The sequence below is a fragment of the Octopus bimaculoides genome, chromosome 9 (assembly GCF_046866305.1).
Source record: "Octopus bimaculoides isolate indiv1 chromosome 9, ASM4686630v1, whole genome shotgun sequence".
Classification (NCBI taxonomy): Eukaryota; Metazoa; Mollusca; class Cephalopoda; order Octopoda; family Octopodidae; genus Octopus; species Octopus bimaculoides.
This window is the reverse complement of record NC_142936.1, coordinates 71661399-71689142: the sequence shown is the minus strand read 5'-3', so window position 1 is coordinate 71689142 and position 27744 is coordinate 71661399. Positions and strand designations below refer to the sequence as shown.

Genomic DNA, 27744 nt, shown 5'->3' with positions numbered 1-27744 from the left:
CTACTTTAACTCTTTAGCATTCAAATTACTTTGTCAAATGTAATGCTTACTTATTTCCATTTTTTATAATTGATCATAGTAAAATTGATCATTATTTTGTAGCTTCAAGATTTTAATGATGTGATTATGTATTTTTAGAATAACATTGTAGGGTACATGTGAAAGGCCAGATCTGTCTGTCTTGAACATAAAACAGGTAGAGTATTTGGGCTGGTGAAGGCACATGGCTCAGTGGTTAGAGCATTGGGCTCACAATCATGAGATAGTGAGTTTGATTATCAGCCTGGGCTGTGTGTTATATTCTTGAGCAAGACACTTTATTTCACATTGCTCCAGTTCATTCAGCTGTAGAAATGAGTTGCAACGTCACTAGTGCCAAGCTGTATTGGCCTTTGCCTTTCCCTTGGATAACATCGGTAGTGTGGAGGGAGGGGAAGCTGGTATGCATGATTGACTGCTGGTCTTCCATAAACAATCTTGCACTAACCACTATGTCTAGTCCCTTCTTTCCCAGAACGTTGTCCCACTGCAATCTTCCCTTGTGGCTCATGTCTTTCCCACCAATTTATAAGGAAAACTACTGGTATCGATCTCACCAACCTTGGAGAGTTAGCAATATTTTTCCTCTAGACTCTGCAAGAAATATAAGCAAAACGTCCAACCTAAAACTCAAATCTCCTAGTAAACACCTCAAGATATTTTATACAAATTACAATAGTAGAACCCCTAATAAGTTCAACTGTGAAATTCCATTTTGTTTATAGTACAGTTATCTGCCCTTAACTTATTACAAGATGCAATTTTACTTGGCTACAAATTTAGAATTTTATACCTACCTAATTGGAATCATTATTAGTTAAGTCAAACAAGCAGATTAAGTTCACATTGGATTATAATCTGTGAGTGCTCATTTTTTTCTTTCTTTTAGTTTCAAGTCCTCCTGCACTGCTCAATGCATTGGAGGGCAAGCTTCCTCCTCTGAGTTTAGTTGGCTGCCTGTCTTACACATAATGTTGACTATCTTCTGGTCATCTTGAAATGTCTGCCACCAAATAATATTTGGCCTGCTCGCAGGCAATACCCAAGCCTTGGCTGTTTTACAAGTGTCATTGATTGGTTAATCATTGAACGTGGCCAGCCAGGTGCAATTGGTGCTCTGCTACAATGTCTTGTAGTGGTTATGACATTGCTCTTTTCAGAATCCTCTCATTTGTGACACAGTCCTGACAGTTGACCCATAAGATCTTTCTGAGGCATATTTGATAGAATATATTTAGTTCTTCTATCTCTCCTTACTGTGTTCTTCCAAGTCTCGCTGGTAGAACAATTGAGTTAGAGATGAAATTTCTCAGTGTTCAATATTATGATTCCCAATAAAGTATTGGCTCAGTTTTCCTGTGTTAGCGCTAGAGTAAATTTGTTAGACTTATTTTGCGTTTACATTTACTCCAATAATTTGCTCATATCTCCATTGAAACCGGAATTGACTAAACTCCATTCCTCCAAAATTACTGATTGGCCTTGTGCTTAAATCAAAAACAATTATTTTCTTTTAAAATTAATTCTGTATATATATATATATTTTTTTTCTTTCAGATACGAAAACCTCTGAAACTCCAACAAACATCCAAGCCTCCAATTCTTGGACACATTCTAAAATTAAGGATGTATTTAGAACAACTCATTAAATTTTGTGTAAAAAATGAAGAAAAAGAAAAAAAGGAAATATGACTCTTTTTCCTGTCATAGCTTCATATTTGTAGCTTTTTTTACATGTCCGATATTGTTGCTTTAACATGATGTCATGTACTTCTGGATACCATCATCATTGTTGTCATTTTAAATCCTTTTGTTACCATATTTCTATTGAAATACGCTGCCTTTGTTTCAATTAATTTTGAAAACGACGAAGTAACTTTGTAATTATTAACCTGTTGTTTGGAACAGGAAATTTTGAAAGGTTTTAATTCAGATTACTTTAAACATGAAGCTTGTATCATAGAAGCAGAAGAGATCTCAAGCGGGTTGGTATCAAGAGAGTTCATGTCTACTTTTCCATGTTTCATTGAAGCAGATTTTCTATGGTAGGATGCCCTTCCTGTTACCAATCTTCACTGTATTTCTCCATGGTCAGACACGTTTTCACAGAAGATTGGAAACAAAGGACACCACTCGTTTCACAACTGTTGGACGATGTTAAGACAAAAACACCCACATATATCATCATTGTTTTAACATCCACTTTATCATGCTTGCAACAACCAGATGGCATTTATCGAGGTAGATTTTCTATGGTTGGGTGTCCTTCCTGTCATCAACCTTTACCTGTTTCCAAGCAAAATATTTCTCCACGGCCAGACATGTTTTTGCAGAATATTAGAAACGAATGACACTGCTTGTAATGACAATGACACTGATTTATAACAATCACCTGGTGTCAAGACAAGGAATTACAAACATACATATTTGATGGGTATAGAGAAATCTGTGCTTCTCCTGTTGTTTCAGCTTTTAAAATATTCATTTCAAACACATATTAAAGCAGTGGTTCTCAACTGGGGTCAATATAAGATTTTATTGTTAAAACTAAAGTACAATAAAATTGGTTATACGTCTACCATTCAAAAAAAAAAAAAAAAAAAAAAAAAATCAATTTTTTAAATACAATTCCTAATACTCTCTTTACTCTTTTACTTGTTTCAGTCATTTGACTGTGGCCATGCTGGAGCACCGCCTTTAGTCGAGCAAATCGACCCCAGGACTTATTCTTTGTAAGCCTAGTACTTATTCTATCAGTCACTTTAGCCAAACCGCTAAGTTACGGAGACGTAAACACACCAGCATCGGTTGTCAAGCGATGTTGGGGGGACAAACACAGACACACAAACACATATATATATATATATATATATATACACATACATACATATATACGACGGGCTTTCAGTTTCCGTCTATCAAATCCACTCACAAGGCTTTGGTCGGCCCGAGGCTATAGTAGAAGACACTTGCCCAAGGTGCCACGCAGTGGAACTGAACCCGGAACCATGTGGTTGGTATGCAAGCTACTTACCACACAGCCACTTCTACGCCTATTCAATGATAAAAATATAACGGATGTTTTTTAAACATTGAATGGCTATGGGGTTCCAGTAGCATAAAATAGGAAACAAAGGGGTCCATAGGCAAAAAATGGTTGAGATCCACTGCATTTTCCTTTTTTTGTCTGAGAAAATACTCATTGGCTATCTGCATCAAATTTCATATTTATTTAGATGTGCCAGTGCCGCGTGACTGGGTCCTATGCTGGTGGCACATACAAAGCACCATTCAAGCATGGTCGATGCCAGTACTGCCTGACTGGCCCTCATGCCAGTGGCACGTAAAAAGCACCCACTACACTCTTGGAGTGGTTGGCATTAGGAAGGGCATCCGGCTTTAGAAACCTTGCCAGATCAGATTGGAACCTGGTGTAGCCTTCTGGCTTGCCAGTCCTCAGTTAAACCGTCCAACCCATGACGACGATGATGTTGTACCTTGTGTATTTATATAAATTTTTTATGAGGGAATGGTTGATAGTAACTTCTACATGTTTCTTTGCTAGTTGCAAACTGGTTTTGCTGCCATTTGCTTGAAGTCTATCAGGAAAGTATGCCTTGACATGTATGATTTTTGTAAACAAAAGCCTTGTTCAAAGGATGTCATTTGTGTCCTGTTCTCCTAAACATGTCTAGATACTTTGCTATTCAGTAGACTGAGATTATTATCACATTTGCAAACAAGCGATGGGTTGGTGACAGCAAGAGCATCCAGCTGTAGATAATCTGTCCCCACATAATCTCATGAAAAAGTAGATGTTAAAATGTTGTTGTTGTTGATGGTAAGCTAATGAAAAATACAAAATTTTGTTTTTACTTCTGTGTGTAAATATGAAATGCACACACACATACACATATATCTTTTTTATACAAATGCAATATTATTTATATATGTGTATTGAAGTATATTTTGATAAAAAACGTTCTTGTAAGATAACCTTTATTTATAATTCCACTTACATGCAACTCTAAAACTAGATATTTATAAATAAAGTGAAACATAGCTTATGTGGTAATATATTGTGTATTTTTTTTCTTTGCTCATTTCTCTCTTCATTATCATCATTTTCCCCTATGTTGCTAGTCTGAGTTGTGTAAAGAGGACTCTATCTAGAAAGCTGAGCGTAGCTCATGTCATCAAAAGCGTTTTATAGCTGTGCTTAAGTTTACTTCACAGCTTTCTGGTTCCTGGTTCAATCTCATCCCACTGCACAATACCTCAAGCAAGTTTCTTCTAAGATAGCCTCATGTTGACTAATATTGTCTGAATGGAATTTGTCAGGCAGAAACTGTGTCAAGTCTGTCATATATATGTGTGTGTGTGGAATGTGCATGGCTTAGTGGTTAGGATATTTAGTTCACAATTGTAAGGGCATGAGTTCCTTTCCTGGTGGTGCATTGTGTCCTTGGGCAATTTGCAGATGTAGTCAATGGTGGATGAAAAATGCATGAGTTAAGGGAGAAAAGGGGGTAGTAGGAGATGTCTGACAGTGCAGAGCAGCAGAATAGTAATGATGAAGACAGGAGAAGGATGAGAGAGGGATGACCTGTTGTTGGGTTGGTTGCAGGAGTGTGTGTATATGGGGTTAGGGAAAGATGCTGATGTAGTACCTGCGGAAAGAGATCAATATAAAGTAAAATATCCAGTTGTGGACAATTCTGATAAGTCAGTTTTTAAAAAAAATAACAGCAAAGAACAAGAAACTTATTTTCTATATATATATTTTTTTAATACAGTTGTGATTAGTGTCCCCAAAATAACAAGACCCAACTGTTGAAATTAAAAAAAATAATAAAAATAATAATGAAAAAAATGACTGGTCATAATGTAACCCCACTGTCTCACTACACTTTTAAGAGGTTGATGTTTTTTCTTTCTTCTTCTCTGCCTCTGTTTTAGCCTCAGCTGCTTCATGTTTCTTAATTAACTCTTCTACATACGAAGCGGGAAGGATCTTGATTTTTGTTTCATCATTTTCGCGAGTGAGTTTAGCAATTTCAACTGTTAAATAGGGATAGGAAAAAAAAAAAAAAGAACCATGTTACTTATATAACAGTTTATTACAAAAAGTATGTTAAATGCATTAATGTTGTTGTTGGCACTCCGTCGCTTACGACGTCGAGGGTTCCAGTTGATCCGATCAACGGAACAGCCTGCTCGTGCAAGTGGCTGAGCACTCCACAGACATGTGTACCCTTAACGTAGTTCTTGGTGATATTCAGCGTGACACAGTGTGACAAGGCTGACCCTTTGAAATACAGGCACAACAGGAAGTAAGAGTGAGAGAAAGTTGTGGTGAAAGAGTATAGCAGGGTTCGCCATCCCCTGCCGGAGCCTCGTGGAGCTTTAGGTGTTTTCGCTCAATAAACACTCACAACGCCCGATCTGGGAATCGAAACTGCGATCCTATGACCGCGAGTCCGCTGCCCTAACCACTGGGCCATTGCGCCTCCACGCATAAATGTAATATTGAAATAAATAGAAATAATAGCAACTAAAACAACATTTTACTTTATAGAAATAAATAGAAATGACAGCAGCTAAGGCAACATGTTACTACATAAGAGTTTATTACATAAGGTTAGCTTTAGTGTATTAAACCCATTAGCATTTAAACTGGCCATATCAAGCCCAAGTATTTTATGATCAAACTGGCTTGATTCAGACTCTCAGATCTGTTTGACAATGTCATTCTAAAAGTAAACAACCATGTCATTGAAATATCAAAGCACTATGTCTTTAGAAGAATCTGAATAAATAACCATTACATTTGGTGGAATAATCTGAATGCTAAAGGGTTAATGTAGTATCAAAGTATATAGAAAAAAGAGCAGCTAACCAAGGTAACATGCTACTATATGAGTTTATTACGAAAGGTTATATTAGATGTATGAATGTTGCATCAAACTACACAAATAACAGCAACTAATTAAGGGCACATACATAATTTAAACAAGAAGTTCACATCACAGTACCATGTGTGGTCTTGATTGGGTTAAATTTATAATAAAAAAACAAGCATGCAATTCAAAGACTATAAATTCTTATAATTGACAAGTAAAAAAACAAACAAAAAAACCTTAAATCCTGCAAAATATATATATATATCATCATCATCATCATCTTCATCGTTTAACGTCCGCTTTCCATGCTAGCATGGGTTGGACGATTTGACTGAGGACTGGTGAAACCGGATGGCAACACCAGGCTCCAATCTAATTTGGCAGAGTTTCTACAGCTGGATGCCCTTCCTAACGCCAACCACTCAGAGAGTGTAGTGGGTGCTTTTACGTGTCACCCGCACGAAAACGGCCACGCTCGAAATGGTGTCTTTTATGTGCCACCCGCACAAGCCAGTCCAGGGGCACTGGCAACGATCTCACTCGAAAATCCTACGGGAGCCAGTCAGGCGGTACTGGCAACGGCCACGCTCAAAATGGTGCATCTCATGTGCCACCCGCACAAGAGCCAGTCCAGGGGCACTGGCAACGATCTTACTTGGCTTGCCGGGTCTTCTCACGCACAGCACATTTCCAAAGGTCTCGGTCAGTAGTCATCGCCTCGGTGAGGCCCAATATATATATAAAATCCCTTACCTTTCTCTGATGTTAGTTTGGTCATATCCAATGTTTTGCTAAGGACTTTGATGGCTAAAGAAAGAGCTTCCTCCAGTGTAATTCCTGCTTCTTTGTATTCTTGTTTTAGCATTGAGACAGCACTCTGTGGTTGAAAATAGAATGATTGTTTAATAAGACAATCTTTAAATATCTTTTAATTAATCTCAACTTTGTTAGAGAGCTGCAAAAGAAAGAAATGTAACTCCAGCAAATTAGATAAATATTTATCAGACTATCTTCAATAGGATTCAGGACGAAGCTTTCCGAACAGTGTTTTTAAAGCATTTAGCCCTTTTCTTTCCATATTTTTGTTGAAATACACTGCCTCTGTTTTAATTAATATTGAAACTAATGAAGAGTGTGATAAAATAACTTTGTCTTTTTTAAGAGGGTGGTCTCAGGTGGGTTGTGTCAGGTACATGGGTCTCTTATGGTAGTACCTATGAGAAAATGTGGCATTTTCATGGAAAAGAAATTTGAAACAAGTGACATTCTTGTTAATAAAGTAATTACATACTGGTTAGAGATCTCATACTGTCTTTATACTGAACTGCAATTAAGGAAGGCATAAAAAGAATTTATTATCATCGAAGACCTGTTGAGGCAAGTGAAATTGAATTTGAAATCAAACCAAATTCGACGACTGACACCCATGCCAACCTTCCTTCACTGGACACTAAATTCTGCTTGCGAAGACCTGTTGGGGCAAGTGAAATTGAAACAAATTCGATGACTGGCACCCATGCCAGTGGAGTGCTAACAGCACCGTCCGAGCAGGATCACTGCCAGAGCAGCTGCTTGGCTTCCGTGCCGGTGGCACGTAAAAAGCACCATTCGAGTGTGATCGTTACCAGCATTGCCTTACTGGCACGTGAACAAAACATTTGAGCGAGGTTGTTGCCAGTGCTGCTGGACTGACTCCTGTGCAGGTGGCACGTAAAAGCACCCACTACACTCTCGGAGTGGTTGGCTTTAGGAAGGGTATCCAGCTGTAGAAACTTTGCCAGATCAGATTGGAGCCTGGGGCAGCCATCTGGTTTGCCAGTCCTCAGTCAAATTGTCCAACCCATGCTAGCATGGAAAGCGGACGTTAAATGATGATGATGATGATGATTTTAGCATTCACTTTTTCATTCTTGCATGGGTTAGGCAGAATTCCCTAAGGCAGATTCTCTTCAGCTGGATGCCTTTCCCATTGCCAACTTTCACCTATTTTCAAGCAAGATATTATTTCCATGCTTTCATGGAATATTGAATAAGAAAAACTTTACTCATATGATGGCAATACTTGTTTATAATTATTTCATGATGTCAAAACAAATATACATATGTACACACACACACACACGTATGTATGTGACCTTGTTTGTATGAAGTTTAAGCTTTTTGAGTATCCCCATGAAACGAGTAAGGTGAAGCAGTCATTTTTGCATGAATCACTTTAACTTACTTGTTTTGGTGATTATACTGCAGCCATACTGGATCACTGCCTTGAAGAATGACTTAAAACTGCTTTCAGTCATTGGGCTGAGTGTCACGCTTTAAACAACCTTAACTATTGGGTTGATTCAATCAAATACATCCCCACCTAACATTAACGACATCATGCTTATGTCAGAAATAATTAACATGATAGTAACACATAAGAATACACAATACTCACAGCACTGTTATTGCCAATGCAAGTTGCTTTCCATCCACCATAATTTCCACTAGGATCACTCTGGTAAAGTTGAAAGCCATAGTGTTTATCCCAACCCATGTACAGAATGGAAACACCAAATGGTCTTTTACCTGAAAATTAATACAAACATGCAAAATTACAAGAAATTTATAAAACACAATAGTATTAATTTATTAATTCTACAGACAGCTTTACATGGAAGATTGGAACCTATTGTTAGCTGAGTAGACTGAGGTAAATAGAATCATGAGCTTTGCTTAAAGGTACAACAAAATGGTTGAAGTTTAAATCAAAGAATGCTAAAATACATATTAGTTTCAAATTTTGGCACAAGGCCAGCAAGTTTATGGGAAGGGTTAAACAGATTACATCAACCCCAGGGCTCAACTTGTACTTTTTCTATTGACCTCAAAAGGATGAAAGGTAAAGTCGACCTGGGCAGAATTTGAACTCAGAATGTGAAAATGGATGAAATGCTGTTAAGCATTTTGCCTGGCATGCTAACAATCCTGGTACCTATTCTATTCTGTGTAACAATTCTGGCACTTATTCTATTGACCCCAGAAGGATGAAAGATAAAGTCGACCTGGGCAGAATTTGAACCCATAATGTAAAGATGGACAAAATGCTGCTAAGCATTTTGCCTGTCATGTTAACAATTCTGCCAGCTCACCACCTTAATGTTAAAATATATATACTGAATACATAAAGTGTTAGACACTTATAATATGCAAATTAGTAACTCCAGTTCTCTGAAGCTATTGAATTTGGTGTGCATATAAACAGATCGGCTACTTGTTTTTCTGGGAGTAGTCAAATGATGAAGGCAATTCTGATGAGACCCTAATAAAAGTTTAAAATCTATTAAAGCTGTTTATCATTTCTTTTTCAATCTATAAAGAAATAGGTGAATTTAACATGTCTGTATGTATGTCTACATATATCATCATTATCATTCCATGTCTGTATTCTATGCTGGCATGGGTTGGACAGGACCCAAGAAGCTTGAGGGCAGCCATTAGTTTCTAGTGTTTATTTTGGCATTGTTTCTGCTGCTGGTTGCTCTCCCTAATGCTAACCATTTTACTGAGTGTATCAGCTGCCTCTTCCGTGTAGCACCAACACTCATGGGGGTATCAAGTAACTCTCAAGATAAGAGTGTGGGGTAGTGATGTATTGAGGGAGGCTTTGAACCAGGTGTAGAGAGGCTAGACAGATAGATGGATAGATAGATATACAAACCTCCGAATTGAGTGTAGGACTGCTTTATGTCACAGAGTGCACTTACGACTTGCTCACAAGGCATGGGTTCTGCATATTGTAATAAATACCTTTAAAAAAAAATGTGTAAGCAATGAATTAAAATAAAACAAAAATTTCAATACAAACACTACTGGTATAATATATTATAATGTATTTAATCACTTGTTTAACTCTTTTGTTACCATATTTCTACTGAAATACACTTAGTTTCAATTAATCTCGAAAATAATGAATTTAGTAAAATAACTGTCAATATCAATCTGGTATTTAGAACATAAATTAACATAAAATTTTGAAGGAAATTTGTTTAATTATAAAGCATATTTATTTACATTGATTTGAATTAATCATGCCTTACCTCATACTTTTGAGATTTCAAAGATAAGATTGTTTATTTTTAGAATGACATTGTAGGCTAGATGTTGGAGGCCAGATTTGGCCAGTTTAAACATAAAACAGGTAAAATATTTGGGTGAGATATGGCCAGTTTAAATGCTAAAGGGTTAAAATTATAGCCACTTCCACCCTTTAGCATTATGTCTGGTCAAAATATTCTACCTGTTTTATGTTCAAACCAACTAAATGTGGCCTCTCACACCAATCTTACAATGTCATTCTAAAAATAAACAATCGCATTGTTTATATCAAAGCTACAAGATAATGCATGAGTAATTCAAAATTATATGACTAAGTATGTATAAATTTAACAGAGTAATCTGAATGCTAAAGGGCTAAAACAGGAAGTTTGTATCACAGAACCAGAGATAGTCTCAGATAGATAGTACGAAAAGGGTTAATAATTAAGACTGCGTGAAAGTATTGAATATTATTGGCAAACTGCAATGAATCTGCTCATATTGCAGTTCTTGTCTAAAGGACAGTTAGGCAGATTTCAAAACAATTATATTTTACATTCTTAAAAGTAATTAACTAACCTCTGAGCGATAAGTCGAAGTTCATTAGTTAGGACATTGGCATCGGAAGTGATACCAGCTACACTGCAAGCCATGTCACTGGAAAATAATTGAAATAACAAAACAAATGAAATCATGGAAATTTACAGGGCTGGGGGATCAAGCAATCAAATATCGTGAGGAAATGGTTAATCTGAAATATTGGTGTGATAAAACATAACAAAGCTAGTTCTATAATGAGGAATAACAAAAGTCCACAGCTAGAATTTGAACGAAAGACACTTAAGCAATCACTCAACCTACAGGACATCTGAGCACCACACCCATCATAAACAAGCTACAGTCTGAGGAAATTAGTGAAAGTCTTCATAGTCAAAGACAAAAATGAAAAGTAAATTAAATTGAAAGATGAGATAAGTTTTGTGTATCATGAAGGGAAGTGGATGTCTATGTTTTTGATTGAGCATTTCTTCAAAGGCTCTACCCAAATAGCCAAATGCTATTTCATCTTTCTTCATGATACGAAAAAGTCTGGCATTTTTCTACTTCAGTCAATTCTACAACCCTATTTTGGAATATTGGTTTAAAATTTTGGCATAAGCCCAGCAATTTTCAGGGAGGGGTTAAGTTGATTGTGTCAACCCCAGTACTTGACTGGTATTTATGGTTCTGCCAGCTTGTCATATCCCTATTTTGGAATATTAGAAGAGTCTGGTTTTCGTTCTATTCAAAGTCAACCTTGGTAGAATATATATTTATATATTTACTCAGGTGGTGAATTGGCAGAACCCTCAGAGTGCTGGACAAAAATACTCCACAGTATTTGTCCAAAAACTGTGTCCAGAGTTCAAATCCAGCTGAGGTTGGGGTTGATAAGGTGGTGAGCTACAGAATCGTTAGCACGCCAGGCAAGATGCTTAGTGGCATTTCATCTGTCTTTACGTTCTGGGTTCAAATTCCGCCAAAGTCGACTTTGTCTTTCATCCTTTTGGAGTTGATAAATTAAGTACCAGTGAAACACTGGGGTCGATGTAATCGACTAGTCTCCTCCCCACAAATTTCAGGCCTTGTGCCTTCAGTAGAAAGGATCATTTTGGGGGTTGATAAAAAAACTTTTCTTCAAGTCACATCAAGCAAGTATTAGAGATATCAATTAAGAAACCCATCATCAGTTATTTTCTACCCTGGGTATCTTTTATTTTTTATCTGTTTCAGTCATTTGTCTGTGGCTATGCTGGGGCACCACCTTCGTTAGGCTATATTTCACATGAAAATGGTTTACAATTTTTATCCCGACATATCTTGAGAGTTTACTATTCAACACAGAATCTTATTTGATGGAAGCTGATACTGATGCCTAAGGGACACACTGGATGACTGTGAGAAGTGGGGTAATGAACACTTGGATCAAAACTCTCGTATCATAATTCTGACCCCCATCATTGATATGTCTTCTGACTTTTTGTTCTGAGTTCAAATCCTACCAAGGCCAACTTTGCCTTTTCGGGCTGATAAAATAATGTACTAATCAAGTTCTGTGATCAATGGTATTAACTAAACCTCACCCCTCAAAATTTCAGGCCCCATACCTATAATGGTTTCAAATTTTGGCACAAGGCTAGCAAGTTTTGGAGGAGGGGGATAAGTCAATTATATATCGACCCCTGTGTTCAACTGGTACTTATTTTATTGACCCTGAAGGAATGAAAGGCAAAGTCAACCTTGGTGGAATTTGAACCCAAAATGTAAAGACAAGCAAAATACCACTAAGCGTTTTGCCCAGCATTCTAATGATTCTGCTACCTTGCCGTCTTCCTCATGCCCATAATAGAAATTATTATATACTTTAAAGTGTCATAGAGTTTTGTCACACATCTACTGCCTGGTCACTGAAAGAATTTCACTGCAGTCTATTCAAATTCAATTTATCAAAAAGACAAAAGAATGATAGTACAAATTTGACTTACTCATGAAGTTTGTAGATTTTCTCTGAGTAAGAAACCTCATCAAGTAGTTTATTAACATTTCTTCTTTCAGCTGCCAAAAGAACTCCATCGGTGGCCAAAATTCCAAGGCAAGAACCAGCATGTCCAATTGCTTCCATAGCATACTCAACCTGGTACAAACGACCTGAAAATGAAATATTAAGATGCTTATAAAAAGAATATATTTCAAGATTTTATTTAAATAAATTTCAATTCCAGGTGTTTAACTATGAAATAGTAAAATGTTTATTGAAATATATTTTAAAATATTACTTTAATAAATTTTAATTCATTGTGTATAACAAATAATTCTTAATAAAGAATAACTTTGTTAATCCTTTCATTACCATATTTTGTAGAAATACACAACCTTTGTTTTAAATAACTTTTAAAATAATGAAGAGTTTAGTGAAATAACTTTGTCATTATTAAGCTGAAGGCTGGAACATAAATTTACAAGAAGGTTTTAATCCTTTAATTGCAAAATTAAATTTCATGTTTATTCCAGTAATGATGTCAAATAACTATCAAAAAATAGATTTGGTATTTTTTGCAAATCACGTTGCCTCAATAAACTCGACACATCCCAGCAAAAAATTGTTTCTAACATAACATTCATCAACAAAAGACATATTGGTATCAAAAACTGTTTCCCCTTGGTTAAGGGTAATGAAATTTTGAGTGGATATATCTGATAGCCACAGTGAAAGAGCTAACAAATAATTATTAACTTAATATGAAATAACGACTTCATTAACCCTTTTGTTATCATATTTCAGTTGAAATACTCTACTTTTGTTTTAATTAATTTCAAAAACAATGAAGAATTTAGTAAAATAACTTTGTCACTGTTAACCCTTTAGCATTTAATCTGACCATATCCAGCCCAAATATGCCTCCTGTTTTAAGTTCAAACTAGCCTTGACACCTACACTGCAATGTCATCTTAAAAATAGACAATGGCATCATCAAAATCTCAAAGCTATGAGACAATATATGACTAATTCAAAACAATATGAATAAATAAGCTTTACATTTGACACTAATTTGAACACTAAAGGATGAAGTGTATTTTGATGGAAGGTTTTAATTCAAATCACTTTAACACTGAATTTATATCATGGAAGCAAGGGCAGTCTCAGGTGGGGCAGTATCAAAAGGGTTAATATTGATAAAGTGGTAGCAAAGAGAAAAATAAAGTAGTTCAGCAATTTAGCATTATTCTTTCAGAGTTGATTGAAAAAAAAAAAAAAAAAAAATCAACACAGAACTTTAGAATGTCTGACTGGATGCCTTGCACTATTTTTTCTGGCCCTTTGTGTTCTGAGTTCAAATCCTGCCATGCCCTACTCAGGAGGCAGAATTAATAGATCACTTATTTTAACACCATCACTTGGAACCTTGGGCTTCATTAGTGGAGTCCATTCTGGGCTAGGACCCCAGTTTGAGGATAGCTTCCTCATCCCCCATCCCTAGTCTGAGAGGCCCTATAAGGGTCATGGGCACACTGCCATCCTTCTTGATTATATCAATTATATCAATTTAACAACAACATACTTTCGTCACGAAGGACATTGCATTTAGCACTTTTGTTGCTATATTTTTGTAGAAACACACTGCCTTTGTTACAATTAATTTTGAAAATAACAAAGAATTAAATAAAATAACTTTGTCATTGTTAAGCCTGGCGTTTGGAACATAAATTAACATGAAATTTTAATGAAGGATCCTGAATTCAGAACACTTTAAAACAGGAAATGTGTATCATAGAACCAGAGGTGATGTCAGATGGATTAGTATCCAAAAGGTTAACCCATACTTTTTTTTTATTCCATTCCTTATTATTTAGAGATATTCTTTTCTACTCTAGACACAAGGCCAGAAATTTTTGGGGAGGGGGGGTCATCAATTAGATCGACCACAGTATGCAACTGGTACTTAATTTATTGACCCTGAAAGGCAAAGTTGATCTTGGCAGAATTTGAACTCAGAACGTAAAGACAGATAAAATACTGCTAAGAATTGCGACTGGCGTGCTAACGATTCTGCCAGCTCGCTGCCTTATTATTTAGATATTAACAATTGACCCTGTCTGTGACCAATCCTGGTTTTAGACAGGTTCGTATAAATCTTCTTGCTATAAATTGATCAAAATATCAAGATAAATTTATGTTTCAAAAACTAGTTTAAAAATGACAAAGTTTGCAAAATTCTTCATTGTTTCCAAAACAAATTGAAACAAAAGTGATGTATTTCAAAAGGAATATGGTAAGAAAAGGGTTAAGGTATGTGCAATTTGAAATGAGATTTTATGGTGAAATAGTGAAACTAGCTGGAACCACTTTCTTGAACTTTGCAACAAAGTTGCTGGTTTTACACATTTTTTTCAAAGAATCCTGATTATTTAAAAAATATTTCAAGAAGAAACAAGAGACTTAGTAAAAAAAAGAAAAGGAAAACAGCCTACCTTCAGGTGAGAAAATGGTAGTTCTGGAATCATAACGTCTAGCCTGAAGAATAATAAGAAAAAATGTTGTTTAAACTGGAATAACACTTTTAAATGACTAAAATATATATTCACATTGAAAGGCAACATCATATAGAAAATACTAACAACTTATAAAAATAATTTTGTGTGTGTGTATGTGTTTCTTTGGGGATTTGGTGTTAAGAAAAATTGCAAACTAGAAAAAAAGGAGTGCAATTAGAAACAGTACTGATGATGACTAAGATTAACCCTTTAGCACTCAGGTTACTCTGTGAAATGTAATGCTTATTTATTCACATTGTTTTAAATTCATCATGCTTTATCTCGTAGCTTCAAAATTTTGATGATGTGATTGTGTATTATTAGAATGATATCAGGCGGTAAGCTGGCAGAATCGTTAGCATGCTGGATGGAATGGTTAGTAGTATTTCACTCATTGCTATGTTCTAAGTTCAAATTCTGCCAAGACTGATTTTGCCTTTCATCCTTTCGGGGTTGATAAATTAAGTACCAGTGAAACGCTGGGGTTGATGTAATCGACTTAATCCTCTCCCCAAGCTGCCCTTATGGCAAAAAATTTAAATCATTATTAGACTGACATTGTTGGGTAGATGCAAGAAGTGAGATCCAGCCAGTTTTAACATAAAATAGGTTGAATATTTGGGTTAGATATGGCTGGTTTAAATACTACAGGGTTAAAAATAACCTTGAATGCATATTAATTAAAAAAAATATCAGACCACACAGTTTTTTTTTGTTTGGTTTTATGTCTATTTTTGCAAGGAAGATTTTTCTATGGCCAGATGCTCTTCCTTACTTGTTTTCCAAGTAAGTAGTTTTCATTTGACTGGTTTCTCACAGGTTGAAAGCCGAAACTACTGGAGACAATAAGTAAAGACACAACACCATTGTGAGGGCAATGGTGAGTATCTATGCAACTTGGGCAGAATGAATATCACAAAGTATCTCTTCAAATGCATGTATTTTTTTTGCCAATCTTTACCAGTACATATATACAAACTTGCACATAGCCTTCATCTATTAAATTACACTCACAAAGCATTGGTCAATCTAAAGCTATGTAGAAGATATTGGGTTGGTGCATAATTATTGCAGGTTTTTTTTCAACAAAAACATCTTTAAATGATTATTCTGGAGCATATTCACCATCTGCTTCAATTACTGTTTCCCATTTGCTTGGCAGATGGTCATTTAAAGATGTTTTTGTTGGAAAAAAAAAGCCGCAATAATTATGCACCAACCCAATGCTTGTACAAGGTGCTATGACATGACAATTAGAAGCAGAGGTTGCCACATATAAATGAGATATGATTGTCACAAACTAGGGATTACATGTTGGGATTTGATTGCTACCGAAATAAACTGGAGCTGAAGAAAATAACGGTCTTGTTGATAATCTATGTGGTGAAGGATAGAGTTTGATGAAGAGAAATTACTTAATCCTTTTGTTACCATATTTCAGTTGAGATGCTCTGTGTTTCTTTCAATTAATTTAAAATATAACAAAGAATTTAGTAAAACAACTTAGTTATCATTAACCTGGTGTTAGGAATATAAATTGTGACTAAGGTTAGGTGGAAAATTTTAATTCAGAACTTTTGAAAACAAGACATTTGTATTACAGAGCCCGAGATGGTTTCAGGCAGGTTGGTATCAAAAGGGTTAAGCAACAAGTCATAGTAAAGACTGCAAGGAAAAACTATAATAGTGATGAAAATATGTTTTGAGATAATATATTCATCTATGTTCTTAAGTAAATTGATTCTGTGTCATCATCATCTTTTAATGTTCATCTTTCATGCCGGCATGGATTGGACAGATTGACAGGATCTGACAGGCCCAAGGATTGCATCATGATCCAATATCTGCTTTAGCATGGTTTCAATGGCTGGATGCTCTTCCTAATGCCAACCATTTTACAGAGGGTACTGAATGCTTTTCCTTTATAACACCATTGATGATGAGATCACCATGTAACTTGCAAAAACTAACATTCCCTTCAAGTGAATGACTATACAGTAGAAAGGGAGGTAGCTATATGCCAGGAAATATAAGTTAAAAAATGAGAAAAGAAGCCAGAAAGAACAGAGGAGTTACATCTCTTTCTCTCTTTATGTGTGTATACATACATACATATTGTGCAAACAAAATCTAAGTGTTATGAAGGTGTCAAAATATACCATGTTAACTTTATGCCTGACCAATTCATAAGTTTTCTGAACAGGACACAGGTAATATCAATACGGCTAAATTTTCCATAGTAATATAAAAGGAGAGAGAGAGTGAGGGAGAGAGATGTCACAGCATAGATTCTAGGATTTTACGATGATACATTAAAACAAATGCATAATGTTGGAAGAGGAGAAAGTACAGAACCTATGTGGTGTGTACCCGAGTATCTAAAATAAATGCATTTTTTAAAGCAATAACGTTATCGAACATCTTAAAATCTTAATTTTATAAACATCCCAAAAGCAGAATTTATTTATGTACTTTTTTGAAAAAAATAAACGAGGAACTGGAACCAAGTGGAAGATGTGGGGGGTTTACCAGTTCGTTTATATACTTTAGGAGAGAGAACAAAGCAAATAAAAGGTTCATAAGACGAGATCGAATGAGATTGTATGATGTTCATGGTTTTCTCTACAGTATTAACGATATAAATGAAAAAAATTAGCTGCAACTAATCGAAAACTAGTAGCAGAGTTGAATTCGCCGGGCGCTTACATACAACGACGATAAGCTTTATTGTAGGTGAACCTACGATATCCGAGTATTTTAAAACCGAACAATAAAATACATTTCATGACAAATTTACAATAATAAAATGTAACGGTAAATTATAAAGCATTTTATTAAAACACAATTTCCGGAAAAGATCATGTTCGATATGAAGATAATATTACAATTTACACTGATTTTTAAGTACACATAGTTGTAATACACGAAGAAGCGGTGTTTGACTACAGGGAAGTACATCTACATAGTCTATATTAGAATTTAGAGACCGTTATAAGAAAAATATAATATCAAAGAAACCGAGGGAATAATCAGAAAGAAGGAAATAAGAAAAACCAGTGAATAGATGACCGGTGCTTCTTTTTTAATAAGAAAGCGAGGTTATAACCGCGCTTGGTATTGCGATGACAACGCAACTTCTCATTTAACAAGGTTCATTAAACCCTGTTTGAGGAATCATTCCATAAAATAAGAATTAACACAATCATATTATTCTCATTAGTTGATAACTGCTAAGCTAGATGAGATAAGTAAACTTTATGTATTAAAAAATACAACTAATTCAATGAATACATGTGAATATCACTCACCATCTTGAAATATTGAAAATGTTCAATATTAGTTTCGTATATTTCGGTTCGTTATGATTTCAATACTTATTGAAATTAATTATTTTCTGAACGATTAAAAAAAATTAAAGATAATTTTAATTCAATTTTTTATTAAAATAAATGCTTTAATAAATTAATTTAAACATATATCTAAAAATGTTAATCAATGACGTGATAACGGAAGTTCAATTGTTTTCAATTAGATTAGTCACTGTAGTGGTATACCTACAGTTTAATGCTCCACGCAACTGCGTATCTTCAAAGTTTTCTATTAATGAATTTTTTTTAGAGAAATTTTGCAAGATAAGTTTTCGAAGCTTATGTTGATGAAATCAAAAACTTTATAATATTTTTACTTTGAAAAAAAAAAAAAGGGAATTTTGTACTTTTTAAAACATTTATTAAAAAAAGCCTGCTTTATTGTAATTGCTATTATTCATTAGCAATATAAAATTAGAAATCACGACAAAAATATTCCGAGTAAATGTAAACTGGGAAAATCATCTTTCTTCTCTTTCTGAGGGATAAAAAAAAGAAGTCCAAAGTAAAACAAATGAATAAATTTTATCAACATAATCGTCATCTACACCTTCAAAAATGTATCTAAACAAAATTTTAATGAAACGTATTTTTCTTTAAAATGATTATGAAAAACGAAATTCGCATCAATCATGGGGCACCAAACTGTACGCATTTCTTTGTAGTTTTAAAAATCTACCGCGTTACGGTTTTAAGAATCTTATGCCATTAGGTTATTGAAATATATAAATAGTAATTTTAATTGATTAAAATTTATTGGTTTACTCGACGAAATACTCTTCCTTGTTTCAGTTATTTGACTACGGCCATACTGGGGCACCACTTTGTAGGCTCTAGTCAAACAAATCGACTGCAATACTTAATGTTTTTAAAGTCTGGCAATTATTCAGTCCGAAACTGGGAAGTCAAAGGAACGTAAACAAACTAACATCGGTTGTCAAGTGGGGAGAAATTAACACACACAAGCGTACGTTTGTCGGTACTTTTTGGTTATCTCACTCCCATTAGAAAATTTGGTCATCTCCCCCGTTTTATGAAAGATATTGGTACTTTTGGTTATTTCGGCCATCTAAAGAAAATTGTTGAACCTAATTTCCAACGGTGGTGCATTGGCAGGGCCGCAACTCTGAGCGGAAACTACAAAAAAAAAAAAAAAAAGACTCAATAAAATAAAAATGAAAAAAAATCAATCATCTTCTTGAATCTAATAACATTTTTATAACGAATTATACCATGCCTATTGAGAAGGCTTAAAGTCAACAATATGTTGAAGTATTGAATCAAAAGGATCTAACACTTTTAATCCAATCTCTTGTCGCCACAAACTCAATTTTTTAGAGGGGAGGTAACCCAGTTTTTTAATGGTAAATTTTTAATGGGGATGATAGTGGTGGTGGTGGTGGTGTGTCTACCTGTGTCTGTGCGCGCGCACACACACATACATACACAATGGGTTTCTGCACGGGTTATATCTACTGGATTCACTCACAATACTTTGGTCGTCTGTAAGAAGAGACATTTGCGCTATGTGCCGTACAGTGGGACTGAACCTGAAACCACGTGGTTGTGAATCGAACGTCTTTACCGCACAGCCCTGCCCGCACCTATATCCTAGTGTTCACTTTACTATTAACGTTTCATGCACACGGTCTTTGGCTATATTTTCTGCAGTAATTCTTTAAAATTTAGCACGCCGCTTCATGTTCAGAGTCTGCAGTAACGGTTAGACTATACTTCCCGGATGAGATCCAATAAGACCAAAGCATGTTCTAAGTTACTGCAGTGTTGATATAAGTCTTACTCCCTACTGTATCCTGTTTTTAAATTCAATAATTAAAATATCGGGTTGTCTCCCTTGGATATATCTTCGAAAGAAATTAGTCGTTTTGAAATGTTCTAATCAGTAATGTTAATCGATAATTTCTTTGATATATATATATATATATATAGAGAGAGAGAGAGAGAGGGAGAAAAATTCCTATTGAAATCCTGGGGCTCGCATGCTGGCCGAGTAGATTCCGGATAGTGGTCTAAGGGAGACAATCCTTTGCGTTTGACCTTAGTTCAAAGACTAGCCACGCGGCCTTTTCTTCTTCCATTTTGAAGTGAAGTTATCTGTAATTAAGGTCCAACGAGAAAGCTAAGCGCTCTAAGTACGCGAAATCCAGAGTAATCCCACGACCGGCTGTAACGATCTTTCTAGAAATAATTTATTGCTCTATGACTTAGATTTATGATTTACTGACGATGTATATATTGCAACATTCAAAATACGGCCTGGATTTACCTGGGATTATACTTGTAGCGGTTAGCCACATTTACGTGGCAAATATACTTCACGTTGTCGTGCAGCTACTGTTTATACCTCGTTCAGAGATTTATTATATATATATATATATATATATATATATATATATATATATATATATATATATATATATATATATGTATGTATGTATGTATGTATGTATGTATGTATGTATGTATGTATGTATGTATGTATGTATGTATGTATGTAATTACATGGTTAGTAGTATGCCGATTAAAGCACTTTCACTGTTTAGGCTACCTGATGTCATCAACAGTTTTGATATAAATGTCAGTGCAGGGAAACGGAAAATGTTGTTTGCAAGAATCTTTATTCAGCACAACGATCGTTTCGACCCATTCTGCATCTGTCCTTTGTCGGTAGGATACTGTACAACTGGTACTGTTGCATCCACCAATGCAGATTGAATCTCATCGGGTGTCTTATTTTAAATAAGATACTTCGCTAAATATACTCGGTTTCGCTTGGCATGTTGTTGTCGCCAATATGTTGTTGGCTATTATCTAAAATACAGGAAAGAATTTTATATTTTTTGATCAAATCATTTGCATTATTTTAAGAAAAACGAAAAGAAAAAAATCTGGACATAGCCATATGATTAACGTTTTATATGTTGAGTTACGTCCGTTGAGATCCTCTACCACTAAAACTTCCACGATAGGTAAATCCATAAATACGAAGTAATTTTAATAAACAATATTTTTATATGCACAACACAGTGTAAATCAGAACTCAAAATTTAATATAACAAAAGAATTGACTTGTGGAGAAAAAGGGGATGGCGTCTCCTGACGGACTGCTTTATGTTTTGTTAACTGTTCCTTAGAGATGTGCTAAGCTTTCTTTCTAATCAAAAACAGATATAATCTGCTAAATAAAACAGCCATAAATTTTGCTAGCACCGTAATGGACAGCTTTATTTGCATATATATATATACACCTTATGCATTATGGAAGCGTTGTGTACATGAAAACTGTGCCGTATTATAAAATACTGTAACAGGAAATGTATTTGTTTTCCCATGTTACATGGAACTCAATGAGGTAAAATATACGAAGTACTTAACGTTAAAGAAACTCGTGTAATGGCAAGATTTGTAGAAATGCAAAGCTGCCACAATGCAGGGAGATGGTTGTATGAATAGAACTAAGGTTGTTGTTGGCACTCCGTCGGTTACGACGTCGAGGGTTCCAGTTGATCCGACCAACGGAACAGCCTGCTCGTGAAATTAGCGTGCAAGTGGCTGAGCACTCCACAGACACGTGTACCCTTAATGTAGTTCTCGGGGATTTTCAGCGTGACACAGGCACAACAGAAACAGTAAGTAAGAGTGAGAGAAAGTTGTGGTGAAAGAGTACAGCAGGGTTCGCCACCATCCCCTGCCGGAGCCTCGTGGAGCTTTAGGTGTTTTCGCTCAATAAACACTCACAACGCCCGGTCTGGGAATCGAAACCGCGAGTCCGCTGCCCTAACCACTGGGCCATTGCGCCTCCACTGAATAGAACTAAATAGCAGATCAAAAGAAACGAAAATGATTTAATAGGGGAGACAACTGTGTATTAACTAACTTTTGGTGAATATTGATTTCTTCTGGTTCATAGATCACAAGACTGCGACGTCGAATTTTATGTGGGTCTGGAACATACATCAAATATAACTCAACATTCGAAATATAACAAAAGATATATATGGCTGTAATTAATTAGCTTCACTGTGCACAGAAAATCAGAGGAAAATATCAAACACAATATGAAAAAGTGTATTTTATTTCACTTCAAAGGAATTAGAAATTTTGATGTGACAAATGTATATAGGTTCATGTTTCGACGTTCACGTTTCTATGAGTTGTTTATTAAAAGCAGCGCTGAATGTTTTTTCGCAATAAATAAATAAATGAATAAATAAAAGTCACTTGGTTAAAAATCCAACAAAGTAATGGATTGTTTGTTTTTGGTTAAACAGTAAGTTTATTGATTTGTATAGATAAATAAATAAAAATAGTCTTAGCTATGTAAAAGGAAATTGTGAAAAATATTTAAGTTACTTCCCTTGAACCACAACAAATATTTTCTATAGTATTGGTTTCAAATTTTGGCACAAGGCCAGCAATTTCAGGAGAGTGGGTTACGACAACCAGGGTTCCAGTTGATCCAGCCAATGGAACAGCCTGCTTTTAAAATCAACGTACATGTCAGTGAGCACTCCACAGACACGTGTACCCGTAGCATAGTTCTCAACGAAATTCAGGATGACTTAGAGTGTGACAAGGCTAATCTTTTGAAATACAGATATTACTCATTTTTTGCCAGCTGAGTGATATGGAGCAAAGTGAAATAAAGTGTCTTGCTCAAGGACACAACGCATCGACGGGAATCGAACTCATGACCTTGCGATGGTGAGTCAAACACCCTAATCACTGAGCCACATACCTTCACACACACATACACACACACACACATACGTACACACATACATACATACATACATACAGACAAACAGACAGACAGACAAACAGACAGACAGACAGATAGACACACACACACACACACACACACACACACACACACACACACACACACACACACGAGGGGGTACCCAAAAGTAACCAGAAACATTCTCTGTGCGACAAATCCATAGAAGTTCAGGTTTCTGCCACTAGAAGCCACTTGATACGACCCTTAGGAATCAGTCTGCCAACTGGCGGCGTTGGGTATAGTCATACTGCTACGTGATGCGTCCTTGTTTTGCAGCACTTCTCTCCTGTTCGTCGATTATTTTTGTGATGGCTGAAACAAAGGAACAGCATGCTTCTGTGAAATCCTGTTTCCTGCTAGGGAAAATGGTAGCTGAAACAGTTGTCATGCTTCATACAGTTTACAAGGATGCTGCCATGAGCAAAACACAAGTTTATGAGTGGTTTTCATGCTTTAGGAATGACCACATGTTGCTTGAAGACCAACCTCAATCAGGATGACTGTCGACCTCCCAAACGAATGAAAACATCATGAAAATTAATGAACTGATCTTGGAGGACCACCACAGAACAATTGATGAACTTGTTTATATGACTGGTGAGTCCTGGAGCTCCTGCCTATGAATTTTGAGTGAAGAATTGTGAATGAAAAGAGTTGCAGCAAAATTTGTGCCTTGTGGAGGATCAAAAGCAGTCATGACTGAATGCATGTCGTAAACTGAAAGAACTGTTGGAAGTTGATCTGGGACCTTTCTTTGAATGTCATCACTGGTGACAAAAGCTGGTACTATGGAATTTGCAGATGTATAAGAGGTAAAGAACAAAATGACAGAGGCATTAAAAGGCATCACTTCGCAAGAGTTCCAGCACTGCTTCGAACTGTGGGAAATGCGCCTGGACTGATGTATTGCTTCACATAGAGAATACTTTGAAGGTGCTAAAAGTGTAAACATGTAACACTAAGTGAATAAAATAATATTGCAAAATTCTGGTTTCATTTGGGTACCCCCTTGTATATATATATATATATATATATATATATATATATATATATATATATATATATATATATATATATATATATATATATATATATATATATATATATATATATATAAATATATATATATATATATATATCTATATATATATATATATATATATATATATAAATATATATATATATATATATATATATATATATATATATATATATATATATATATATATATATATATATATATATATATATATATATATATATATATATATATATATATATATATATATATATATATATATATATATATATATATATATATATATATATATATATATATATATATATATATATATATATATATATATATATATATATATATATATATATATATAGGTGCAGGAGTGGCTGTGTGGTAAGTAGCTTGCTTACCAACCACATGGTTCCAGGTTCAGTCCCACTGTGTGGCACCATGGGCAAGTGTCTTCTGCTATAGCCTCGGGCCGACCAAAGCCTTGTGAGTGGATTTGGTAGATGGAAACTGAAAGAAGCCCGTCGTATATATGTATATGTATGTGTGTCTGTGTTTGTACCCCCACCATCGCTTGACAACCGATGCTGGTATGTTTACGTCCCCGTAACTTAGCGGTTCGGCAAAAAGAGACTGATAGAATAAGTACTAGGCTTACAAAGAATAAGTCCTGGGGTCGATTTGCTCGACTAAAGGCGGTGCTTCATCATGGCCGCAGTCAAATGACTAAAACAAGTAAAAGAGAGTATATATATATATATATATAACAAGCTTCTTTCAGTTTCCATCTACCAAATCCACTCACAAGGCTTCGGTCAGCCCAAGGCTGTAGTAAAAAGCACTTGCACATGGTGCCACACAGTGGAACTGAACCCAGAACCATGCAGTTGGTAAGCAAAGTTCTTACCACACAGCCATGCCTTCACCTAATAGCTATGAACTTTTAAATATAACATTTAAAACATCATATTGGTCATTTATACTTGAAGTTCGTTTCTAATTAAACTATGGAATACACCCGGAGTCAGCTAGTATATGTTAATGCCATTGAATTGATTTGTAAAACAAGTAAAATATATTTGTTCTCTTATTTACTCCTGAAGTCGACAAACTGTGGCCTGCAGGCCAAATACAGTCTTCAGCCTATTTCGTCCATCTCCTGACGATTTATTGAATATGTGATGCTGAATACAAATAATTCATTTTTCTGATTAGTTTTTAAGATTAGAAACCAATATAATAAAATTATATAAAATTATATAAAAAGGAGAACATGCTATATTTTATAATTTCCTAGTAACCAATAAATATTACACACACACGCACACACACACACACACACACACACAAGTATGCATGCATGCACGCATGCACACACACACACAAGTATGCATGCATGCACACATGCACACACACACACACACACACACACACACACACACACACACAGATGCATACACACATATAGTGGATTTAGTAGGTGTGTTGTTAAGAAGCTTGCTTCCCAATCGTCTGGTCTTGTGTTCAGTCCCACTGCATGATACCGTGGGCAAGAGTCTTCTGCCATAACCCTGCGAGTGGATTTGGTAGACAGTCACTGAAAGACGCCCATCATATTTATGTATATATATATATATATATATATATATATATATATATATATATATATATATATATATATATATATATATATGAATGTATATGTATATATGAATATGTATATATGTGTACACACACACACACACACACACACGACAGAAGTAAATAGACACCCTTATAATCATTAAAATTTAGATCTGAAATTATACATTAAAATTATTTATTAATTGTTATAATGTGAATATTTAATATTCAGTAGACATGCCCTTTGCATTTTTCAGTGCAAGGACCCTATTAAGCATGTTATTGATCAGATGACGAATACTCGTCAGAATTTCTTGCCAAGCTTTATGCAGTAATCTCAAAAGATCTGACTTTGAAAGTGCTTTCTTGTTCTTTTTATGAAGTGTCCTGTCCATTATATCTCAGAGGTGTTCAATAGGGTTCATATCTGGTGACTAGCTTGGCCATAGAAGCTTTTTAATGCCATTTTCATTCAACAAATCTTGGGTCATTTTAGCCGTGTGACAAGGAGCCCCATCTTCCATAAATAAGGACTCTTCTTTAATCATTTCACCGCTGGAAAAGATTGGAAGGAGTCCTCTCTGCAGTACGGACAAATATTTATCTGAGCTTATGTTTCTTTCATACTCCACCTGCTCTGATCAACCATTGCTCCAAATTGCTCTCCAGACCACCACAGAATACCTACCATGTTTCATTGTTGGCTGCAATCTTTTCACACCAAATTCTTGATCACAGAGTCTCCAGACCCACACTCGACCACTGTCAGGAAATACAGCAAATCTGGACTCACTGGCCCAGTCTTTTCTCCACTGGCTGGTCGAAGAAGTGGCTTCCTTCTTGCTGCTCTGTCATAGTAACCAAGTTTGTGGAGATACCTGACAGGTGTTCTGGGACTGACATCAACTTGTTCTAGTATGTCAGAGGTCTTACAACGAGGATTATCCTCCACACTTCTCTTAGCAAAGAGAAGGGTCCTGTTAGAGGGCCCTGGTTGATCTGGGTGAGGTGATGTGGACTCCTTCCCCTCTCTGGTGAATTGCACAATCACTCTATTAACTGTAGGAGGCAGGATCCTAAGGTTTTCTGCGATTTTATGCTGACTCTGCCCACCTTCAGAATGACCCAAAATAAGGCCTCTTTGAAATTCAGACAGTTCCAATGCTTCTTTTGTACATGGCCTGATTAAACAATCACATATAGAACCCGAAACATGAAAATGTCAATTAATGAAAACTATAAACCTTTACAAATTAGAATAAACATAAAACGATGTTTTATGGGGTGTCTATTTACTCCTGTCATGTCTGTGTATGTATATATGTATATATATGCATATATACATATATATATGTGTGCGTGTGTGCATATATATGTGTGTATATATCTCTATCTATCTATCTATCTATCTATCTATCTATTTGTCTACACACACACACACATAAATAGTGAATCATTACATATATAAAATACCAGTAATTATTAAAATATATAACGTAGAACATAGAAAGTAGAATAGTTTCTTACAGCTGTTTCAGCCAAGAGGTCATAGTTCCCCACTTAACTTCCATCCCTTCAGTGAACTGAATACTCCCCACTTCCTACAGGTTTTCAGCAACTCGATAAACAAAAAGTAGGGGAAAATAATAAAGTATCTCGATTAATACCAGGGATTTTATTACTTTTAGTACCGACTAATATCACAAGTATTAATATAAACTCTAACCCACATATTGTGGACATTTATCTCAAGCCCTCAATAGAAAACATATCGCATGTTTATATATATATATATATATATATATATATATATATATAAATATGTTT

The 27744-nt window shown here is 35.3% G+C and overlaps 2 protein-coding genes across 3 annotated transcripts in view; one reads left to right on the top strand and one right to left on the bottom strand.

Moving 5' to 3' along the window:
* Window positions 1–4121, top strand: part of LOC106881654 (putative aarF domain-containing protein kinase 5) — a 29521-nt gene extending 25400 nt beyond the window's left edge. For both annotated transcript variants that reach the window (XM_014932119.3, XM_089357702.1), the window contains exon 14: window positions 1597–4121. In XM_014932119.3, the coding sequence (XP_014787605.1) occupies window positions 1597–1612 (16 nt within the window). In that variant the 3' untranslated portion in view covers window positions 1613–4121. The remainder of the gene's footprint in view (window positions 1–1596) is intronic.
* Window positions 4122–4803: 682 nt separating this feature from the next.
* On the bottom strand, window positions 4804–17270 carry LOC106881653 (proteasome subunit alpha type-4). The gene is made up of 8 exons (XM_089357703.1): window positions 17252–17270; window positions 15030–15072; window positions 12545–12707; window positions 10599–10676; window positions 9643–9731; window positions 8380–8510; window positions 6696–6819; window positions 4804–5100 (listed from the first exon to the last, which is right to left on the bottom strand). Exons 1-8 carry the CDS (start codon window positions 17252–17254, stop codon window positions 4952–4954), a joined length of 780 nt encoding a protein of 259 aa, XP_089213829.1. The 5' UTR covers window positions 17255–17270; the 3' UTR covers window positions 4804–4951.
* Between the last annotated feature and the right edge of the window lie 10474 nt (window positions 17271–27744).